Genomic DNA, 10,134 nt, shown 5'->3' on the forward strand with positions numbered 1-10,134 from the left:
GTGGTTTTCCTTTGATATTGAAGGCAACAGTTTGTTTTCACAGAATACTGAAGATGGTAGAACATGAATTCTGCAAATTTATTTCTTGGAAGTCTTAGCATGTTTAGTGCTTGTCTGCTAACAGTTGACACCATAGCTACTATCCTATTTTACTTGCATGAATGAGTTATCTATTTAGTGTTGTGCCAGGTATGAGAATGAGTAGGAGAAATACTACCATTTCCTGACTATTTTTTTTAACTGATTTACTAAGTTTGTCTTAGAGGAAAGTTATCTTTCATGAACTGATTTGGGAATAGAGTGCAGCTGTAATGTTTGAAGACCACTTTATGTATATGTGGGATTTGTATCCCATGGTATGTTACATGGTACCTTTAGTTCAGTACACCCTGGAAACGGGCACATCTTGTTCCAACTCCTGTAATATCTAGTGCCCATGATGTGGAAAGTACTATGTCTGCATGTGCTGATTTAAAATAAGTACTTTTTATCATGCATTAATACTTGTCCATACAATAGATTAAATCCTGTCTTATGTTTGGAAATATCTTTTTTTTTTATTGTTTTTCTTTCAGGTTTTGAACTATATTCCATGGTGCCTTCTATTTGCCCTTTGGAAACTCTACACAACTCCTTATCTCTGAAGCAGGTGGATGAATTTCTTGCCTCTGTTGCTGCTCCATCGAGGGAAAATCTACAGGAGACATGTACTGATTTTAGCTTGTAATTCTGTTCATTTTAAATTGTTAAATATTGTCTAGGTAGTCTTTTGAGTATTTTACAGCTAACAAGTATTCTAAGAATATTGCTTTAAAAAAAGTGAAATATGTACATAAACCATAATTTTAATTTTTGCAGTATCCTTTTGCAGTATGAACACTCTCATAATTCATTGAAGTAGTGTCTCTGTTGACTGGGGTACTAAATTAAGAATTTAAAGAAATTGTAATTAGTTTATTTCCTCAAATTAAGAACTTCTCTGTACTGTACTGTCCACACTGTTAGCTGAATTACAAGGAATGCTTTTTAGTAAGCATGCAGTATTTCCAGCTTTATACTGTACTGTTGTACTGGCAGTAACCTCAGCAGAGTACTGTTGCCTTTTACAAGCCTTTTACATCTTAAAACTCTGTTATTTCCTGTTTCTTTCAATATTACTTGGGGTTTCACCTGTGGAGTGTCTTGCAGTTACTTAATTTTTTAGTAGTTTGTGCTGCATGTTTAATGTTTAAGTGATTTTGAAATGAAATGCAAACTGAGTTCTATCCATGTGCATGTCTCTGGGAAGATCACTTCCCATTGTGATTCTGCTGCTGTGTCTTTGGAAATTATTTCAGTTAGGACAGATTTACTACATACTAGGATGCTTATAATTCATGTGTCAGGTGATTGAAAATCATTCTTCTTGAGAAAATGTCTAAAGACTCATGCTTTGATCAGAAAATTTTTATTTGGTAGTACTGGTACAAAGGTTACCCAGCTGTTAGGATTTTCCCTTTTTTTTTCTGTTACAGGATTTTCCCCTTTTTTAAGTTATTTTAGTTTTATACAGTTTAGATTTTAATCAGCAGCCAGTTTGATAGGGTTAGCCTCCTATATCTGAGAAAGAAGATAAGCAATTTAAGAAAACTGATGTTACTGAAAAAGAACTCGGGAAGGTTTAGAGCGATTTTAACATTCTTAGCTATTTAAAATGCTTTGTCACACTGGTTAGGAGATTCGTGTCTCTTCAGAATCAGTTCAGAATTTAGAGTACACAAGACAAAAATATATTTTTTAAAAACTGTCATACTTCTGTGGTGGTCTGGTTGTCACTTTTTTACAAAGGAGTGGTTGGAAATTAAACCTGATAGAACTGAGGCCATAGATGCTTTGCTCTCCTGCTTTCCTATAACATTTGGAAGTTGTCTAGAGAGTAATGTATCGTATGTATTTTTCACAGGCGTTTTGGACTAAATGCCTGTTGCAGTGCAATCTTCATAACCTATGAGAAGTAGTACTAATGCTTTTGCCAGTCTTCTGGCAAGGCAGCTGTTGCTGAAATCTGGCTTAGCTGCCTTAGCAGCATGAAGTTACCATGTTGCTTTCCGAGGTAAAAAGAACATTTTTAGATTTGTCTTTCATGCTTTGAAGTTTTGACACTAGAGTAAAAAATCCGTAGCTGAGCTACAGGTTGTAATACTGTGGCATCTATATTGCTGGACAGATACACAGTTCTGTGGCTACTATTTTTGACGTTTTGCTCAGGTGAGAGTATTTTTATTATTAATGATATGTATCTTTTCCCCCCTCCCCCCCCATTTCAGCTTCTCCAACTTACATGATTCCATTGCCAGGAAGAAAAATTTCTTTAAATACATACACCCCTGCAAAAATTCAACCAACACCACTTGAAACTTTGCCTGAAAGGCTAGCAATAGAGAAACCAACCTTATGTAAGTAACTTATGGCTATCTTGTTTACATTATTTCCAGCAGTACGATTCTTTCTCATATATTACATAGTTTCTTAGGGCAGCTGTTTCTTAACATTCCCTGTCTATGTCAGTGGGGTCATTTCACAGGTCAATGAGAACTCAGTAGCATTGCACAAATAGTTTTAGCAGTAAAACTGCGTTAATAGTTACTTTCTCTTATCCTCTGAAGTGTTTGAAAGAATTTCTATGGCTTGAAAATTCATGGGTTTTTATTTTGTTTTGAAGTGTGACAGTATTCCCAGCTATCTCCAAGTAAGACAAGCAAAGGAAATTTACTTACTTAAGTGGCAGAATTTCTAAGATGTTTTCTGAACATTTAGCATAGAGCTGTGTGACCAGGTTCTGACTAAAGCTGCCAATAACATGATGATGCATTCAGTCATTAGTATACGCAGTCTGAACTGTTGGGTAGCTACACTGCTTTTGGATGGTTGTGCTTTATAGAAGGCCTCTAGAACAAAATCAGGTTGCATTTCTGGTTTCTTTAGATACAGTGTAGCTTTGTGTCTTTCTCTGGTAGGTAACTTGTGTTTTTTCTTGCTTTTAATGCTTTTTAGCATGGATATTCTTAAGTGTAAAACCTAATACTTTTTTTTCTTTATCTGTACAGCTACCCGTGGATCTTCTGTTTGTGTATCCAATGTTAAGCTATCTCTTGAAGAGGTCTCACTAGATGTCGAACTTAGTGGGGAAACACTTTCTGAGAAGAAGTGAAGTTGATCAGACAAAACTGGAAGCAACTTCAACAATTCTTTAGTGTGTGTTCAACAAAATTACTGAGCTTTCAAAAGCCATTCATGTCTGCAGCTCATAGTGCACTTAATCTTTAGTTCATACATGGTTCACTAGTGTGCATGCTACATATTTAGGTCAAATGTCTTTTCTCATTTTCTAAAACATTTCAGGAAATATATTTATCAGTTAGATGAACTGCACACCTTTAATGGAAAAGCTGCACATGAACCTTTTCAGTGTCTTCAAATATTTACTGTAAACTTGTACAAAAAGAAAGTACCAGTGCAGTGGTATGTTTTACAGTGACTCTGTTGATGTTACTGTAATGAAGGCATTGTCTGTTGTCAACATAAACTTCTATTTTCAGGAGTTTATAATCTCCCTGTGAATTTCTTTTGTGGGCTGAAATGTTACACACATCTTGGCTAGAAGCTTTTTTTTAATTTAACTACATTTCCAAAGAGATCTCTTTTGCCTGGTTTTGAAGATAAGCAGATATTTTCTGCATTTGAATTACTTTATATCATATATGCTGCAATAATTAGGCATGATGGAGTGAGTTAATGTATTGTCACTTTTGACTGTCCTTATTTTTATTCTGTGTTTACATCAGACCTGTAACATTCAAATACATCTTCTCTTTTGTTGTTTAGTATACATGCTTGTATACGGGTACCTGTACATCACCCAGTGGATAAAACTGTGGTTTATATGCTTTTATCAAAACCTTCTTTTGTTTACTAAAAAGACAGTTTTATTTGCTTTGCCATAAGTTTCTACAAAAACGTGATATTAAAAAGCAGGTTTTGTAAAAAGAGAAATGGTTACAGCTGGTCTGCTAGTAAGTTTATCCTAAAAGTTGTAAATATTCCATCTATGCTTTATTATCATCCCTTCAGAGTAGAGAGAGACTATGGTCTACCACAAGAGTGCTTACTATTGCAAAATACTCAGGACTCATCATGGCCTGGGAATTTTCATATCTCTCTCCTTCCAGTCTAGGTCCTTGACAGCAACTCTCATTAGAAAAAAAAACAAAAAAAAAACCAAACAAACAAATCAACAAACCCAACAACCATTAAAGATTTTATAAGACCTGTGAGAAGCATTAGTAAATCAGTGGAACTTTGAGTTATTGGGTTATATAGAGTAATCATCCAGTCTCAGAAGTTCTTGTGATTTTATCTGTGGCATGAAACATTATTGAATTATTATAATTATCCCAAATGTATGAAAATATAGTCCACTTTTGTAAGTTCAAGTGGCTGATATTAATAACAGACCTCATAAACTACAAGTTAGATAATTCCTTTCACATTTAAGTTGCAGAAGACATAGCTTCTGAGTAATATTTTTAAGTAGGGCTCTTACTTGTCTCCAGAGCCAGTGCAACTATAATTACATTCACTTTGCCATGGGGTCTGTTTTCAGTGTTTATCACACATGAAATGGCTTCAGCAGACTAATTCTAAAAATGCTGGTTAAATACCAAAAATATGAAGGGTTTCACAGCTATATACTTCAAACATTTCATTTTCTGTAGTATAATTGTGTTATTGACAATGTTGGTCTTGCACACAACTGAATGTACACTTGTTTACTGTTTTAAAAAATACTGTTAAAATTCAAGTATGCATATCATTCCAGTCAACCAAAGCTGTGGCATAACTTTTTTTTATGTGCTCCTAAATAAAAACAAGGTCACTGGCAACTTCTCTCCATTCTGTTTTCCTTTAAGAGTATATGTGAAGTATAGTAAGTAGTTTACTCAGTAGTCATAGTGGAAAACAATTTACAAATAAGCCATTAATATACAAATAAACCAAAATTTCTCTTGGCAGTGAAGGACATGACTTATAAGAAATGAGGTTTTATCATTTTATACTGAAATCACTCCTCAAAAAGGTAAATGGTAGTCACACATTCTGCAGTGCTTCCTTATGTTCCAAAATGGTAACATTAAATACAGAACCATTGTGAGTGCTCTTCTGTTTCCTACTAGTGCTCTGGCAATAAGGCAGAATGTGGGCTGTACTGAGCTGATTTGAACCTATTTTTAGTCCAATTTCTTTATGCAATTGGACTCTCTCTCACAGTAAACTTTTGGAACTATACAGCCTATTCCAAACAGATTTAACAGAGGTCAAAGAATAAATTCACAGAAAATCAATGGTTGAATATGACTGTAACACCCAAAATACCCACACCCTGGCACATCATTTAAGTAAACATATAGCATTTCCTTCAAAAATGAAGCATCATTACGAAACAGACCAAAACAAAAAAGTTTGTAAAAAATCCTAAAATTTTTTTAAATCTTGTTTTATGTTTCTTTATTATAAGACATAAATTTAAGTTCTCTATATGATTATACTAGCAAGTAAAATTTTTTAAGAGAAAGCAGATGTGCTTTCTTTGTTCAATTTTGTAGGCATCCATATAAACAAGCCTAGGGAGGTACGTGTACAAAAATAATGATTATACACTGATCAATAGCATCGAGTTCGAAGGAAGATAGCAGAAGAGATATAACAAAGACTTTTAATAGCCATTTCAATGCAATAGACTGTTCAAGTGGCAGAATGTAGAACTGTTTTCTGTCATCTGACACAGATGGAATCATAATGTTCTTTTTTTTTCCTGTATTTTTTCTTTATCAGTTTACAGTAATTATATTGTTGATAAAGCTATAAGTAACTTGCTAAATAAAAAAATTGCAAAAACTTTTCCAAACAGTCAGTTCTGGAAGATGGTGGAAGAGAAGAAGGGTGCTTTCTAGTAGTTGTTTATGTTTCTTTTATTTTTCTTTTTAAACAGTGGTTTTATTTTTCTTGGTTTTGTGGAGAGGACAAATTTCGTTAAGTATTTTCAAATACTAATTTATTGTCTCCCTCACTTAGCCCTTAAAAACAATCATTTTCTGCTCTGAAATGTAAAAACTGGTACAATAACAAAGGAGTCCAGAGTGTATTACTATGGAAAACAGATGCCAAATAAAAAAATAAACCAAACATCTTATATATAAACAAAGCAATAAACCCCACCATACTCTAGACCACATACTGTATTATCTCCATTGGCTTTCTAACTATTCATTTTTAAATGTAACAATCCTGTGGTCTAATCGAATACAGTACCATTAAGAATAACCAAGACTCAGTATTCCAGCTCTGAAGTTCCCTGCAAAATAGCTAGCTGGAGGTCTGGCTCAGCCTTGAAAGGATGTGCAGTTCTGTCTCTGATCCCTGTTTCTTCTTCAATGAACAAGCTGAAGTACAATACAAGATGAAAGCCCCACAAATCATCTGTACTTTGGAGGCAAGTTCTATTTGCAGTTCACACTGTAGAACAATCTTGGAAGAGATCCAAGTGTGTATGAGTGGCATCAAATGTGGGCCTTTGAGGAGAAGGAGGATGCACTAAATACAGAGAACATCCATATCATAATGGATCCACACAGAAGCTAGTGTGGAAAAGACCTTACAAGAAGCTTAAAGTCTTTGCATTGATACAAACCCAGTTCTAAGATGTACTTGCTTAAAAAAAAAAAAAAAAAAAAAAAAAAGAAAAAGAAATAGAATGGATGAAAAACAGTTTGTCATCACACCACATAATGTATGAATATATTATGCAGAAATAGAGATTTCTAAGAATTACAAATTTTCATGTGATCTGCTACTAAGGAAAGAATCAGCTTTCTGAAATAACACTGAACAGGACTAGAAATAATTTTTTGTCTTTTTCCAAGCTTTACTGAGATCAACGTATATTTTTCTATCATAAAGTTGCTAGAAATGAGGAACTTTTATGCGGAAATTATGATGTCTAGTGATGTATTCTCTTTAAAAAAGAGTTAGCCTAATTTGGTCATAATTGCCCTGATCTAAACAGGATTGTGTGGTTGGCAGGTTCTAGTGAGAAATTCTTTGGTTTTAATCAAGTGATAAATGAGAAGTGCAGGAAAGGAAACTCGTATTTTACATGGGTATCTCAAGATTAGCCTGAAAGGGAGGTATATTAGGCTATTTTTGCCTAGATGCATCTTTATCCTACATGTTTTTGAGAAATCCACTTTTTGTGCAGCATTCTTGATCTATATAACCTCATGTCCAAGTAGAATGGAAACACCACCAAAGCCATTTTCTGATGCACCACACATACAGATCTCCATTCTATTCAGTAAAAGGGACAAAAATCACTAGCAAGGGAATGTGATGTGCATTTTTTACCAGATAAAGAATTCTCCTAATATAATTGCAATTATCTTTGCTTCCAACAAAGCCTATTTGGTCTGGGTGCACATGTCTCACTAAATCTCCTGTTCTGATAAGTCTCTCCAGAAAAGAGAATAACTGCTCCTTTCATAAAATTATTATTTATTGTATACTAATATAAATACTAAAACTCTTGTGAATCTTTTAAAATCTGTGTATAAGTCCATTTGGATCTCCTGTCTTATTCGTCTTCAGATTCTTGATAACTTTTAAATTCCTCTTTTGGGTAAGGGCTGGGAATATATATAGACTTAAAACATCATATCTAAAGCCTCCATAAGTTATTTTAAAAGACTACTCTGGGAAATATTTTTAAATATTTATGAATCTTAACTAAGAGTCTATAGTCATTTTTAAAAAGCACTTGCCCAGTAAATGTGGAGTTACAAACTATTGAGGTCTGCAGAGGAGAAAATCAAACCAAAATAATTCAAAAGACTGAAATGCCATTGTATTTGAAATAGAAAAAAAAAGTAAAAGCTTGGAGATTTCTGCCTTTTCTAGGTTAAGTATTAGTTATGGGCCCCACAATTTAAGAAGGATGTTCAGGTACTTGAATGCATCCAGAGGAAGGTGACCAAGCTGGTGGCAGGGCTGGAAGGCATGTGCTGTGAGGAACAGCTGAGGACTTCTGGTTTGTCTAGTTTGGAGAAAAGGAGGCTGAGGGGTGGCCTCATTGCTCTCTACAGCTTCCTGGGGAGGGGAAGCGGAGAGGGACATGCTGAGCTCTTCTCCTTGGTATCCAGTGACAGGGTGTCTAGGAATGGCTCAAAGCTGCACCAGGGGAGGTTCAGACTTGGCATTAGGAAGCACTTCTTTACCAAGAGGTGGTCAAACACTGCATCAGGCTTCCTAGAGAGGTGGTCGATGCCCCAAGCCTGTCAGTGTTTAATAGGCATTTGGACAATGCCCTTAATAATAAGCTTAAACTTTTGGTCAGCCCTGAAGTGGTCAGGCAGTTGGACTAGATGGTCATTGTAGGTCCCTTCCAACTGAAATCTATTCTATTTTATTCTATTCTATTCTAAATTCCCATACACTTTGACCTCAACACATGCTATGCATTCAACCTACAAACATTAAGATTAAACAAGGATCATATGAAAACAGAATAATTCAGGCTGGAAAGAGCCTTGGGAGGTCTCTAGTCCAAGCTCTTGCTCAAATCAGGGTCATCGGTGAGATCAGACCAGGTCACCTAGGACTTCATCCAGTTGGGGCTTAAGAACCTTGAAGGATGGAGACTGCGCCACCTCTGTGAGCAACCTGGTCTGATCATGTACATGTCTTCATCATTTCTCTTGCTTATTTAATAGATTTACATTTTGATTTTGATAAACTTTCTTAGGTTCACTTAACAGACCTAAATCAATGTTAGCAAGTACTTCCTGTTGCCTTCTCCTATACATGTGCATACTAAAAGCATCATTTGTCTAAGACCAGTCCGAAACTTCACTTCTCTTTCCCAGTAACTTAAATCTTATAGCGTAGAACAGAATGCATCTTTTCATGTTGGTTGGTTCTATTTATTGCTTCAAGATGGTCTGAATCAGAGTTGGTACTAACTGAACATCTGCAAAATGCACAAAGCTCTAAACCCATCACCTTTTTCACATTCTTTCCTGTGCTTACTGCCTCCATCTGGACACAAATTCAGCCTTGCTTAAGTAGCCATAATTCTTATGGAAAATAGCTTAATTAAGCAAAAAGTGAATTTGGCCCAAGAAGTAAATTAAGGGATACTCTTTGCACTCACTAAAATTAATTTTAACTTGCTATATAAAAAATAAAGGTGGGATTTGATTAAATGGTGTACTTAACACATTTTGTTTAGGTTTTAAGTAAATTTTCACTATAGTTTCTTTTAACTTAGCCAAATAGCCTTTTAAGATATGTTAAAAAATGACTAAGCTTTTGGTTTTGGATGGCAAAAGTTGCTAAGTTGTATGCCAATAGATAATTATTTTTTTTGGTCTTTTAATATAAAAATATTCCAGTTTTAATGATTTTTTTCAGTGTAAAAGTTATTTTACTACTTCAGCCATACCCTGCTCAGAATTGTTTTTCTCTTTCCTCCCCCCCCCCCCAATAAATAATTTGTATTTTATCCTGCATGTGGTTATGGATTTCCAGCAAAATCCAGATTCTCAGAATAATGGCTACAATCCTTAATGAGGGGAAAAGAAACAGAATGTTTAATAAAAAATGTTTGTCTCATTAGGCTTTGGAATTAAATCCATGTCCACAAAAACAAAGAATTAAAAACACTGAGTAAATATTCTTTCAATTGTTCAGCTTTCAGCTCTTGTGATTTAATAACTTCTTTAATGCTCAAATCAGCAAAGCAGTTTCCCATATACAAGCCTGGAATATATAAAAGAAAGGGGAAAAAAGTATTTTGATAAAAGCTAAGTATAATAAATAAGGAAGAACTTGCAGAGAAGAAAAGAAATGGAGCCCCTTTTCTGTGTTTTTTTTTACCTTTAATATTGTATTTACTTTTTAAAATTGAGTTATTGTCATTCTAATTGACTGTCATTGTTGCAGGAACCTACTGATGAGCACAGCCATCATAAGATGTAGGTACTTCATGTTCTGGTCAGGGCAATGATGCAGACAAAATGGTCTGTAATGGTCTGTGTTTCTCTC

General features: G+C 34.7%; 1 protein-coding gene across 11 annotated transcripts in view; it reads left to right on the forward strand.

The window, feature by feature from the left end:
- PPIP5K2 (diphosphoinositol pentakisphosphate kinase 2) overlaps positions 1 to 5,802 on the forward strand; it is a 53,419-nt gene extending 47,617 nt beyond the window's left edge. For 4 of the 11 annotated variants that reach the window (XM_075019502.1, XM_075019504.1, XM_075019503.1 and 1 more), the window contains 3 exons: positions 576 to 707; positions 2,307 to 2,435; positions 3,087 to 5,801. In XM_075019502.1, coding sequence (XP_074875603.1) covers positions 576 to 707; positions 2,307 to 2,435; positions 3,087 to 3,190 — 365 coding nt within the window. In that variant the 3' untranslated portion in view covers positions 3,191 to 5,801. Of the gene's footprint in view, positions 1 to 575; positions 708 to 2,306; positions 2,436 to 3,086 lie in introns of those variants that run through there. The other 7 variants (XM_075019507.1, XM_075019506.1, XM_075019509.1 and 4 more) reach the window with 4 other exon arrangements.
- Positions 5,803 to 10,134: the final 4,332 nt, after the last annotated feature.

This window comes from Buteo buteo, chromosome Z, assembly GCF_964188355.1.
Source record: "Buteo buteo chromosome Z, bButBut1.hap1.1, whole genome shotgun sequence".
Classification (NCBI taxonomy): domain Eukaryota; kingdom Metazoa; phylum Chordata; class Aves; order Accipitriformes; family Accipitridae; genus Buteo; species Buteo buteo.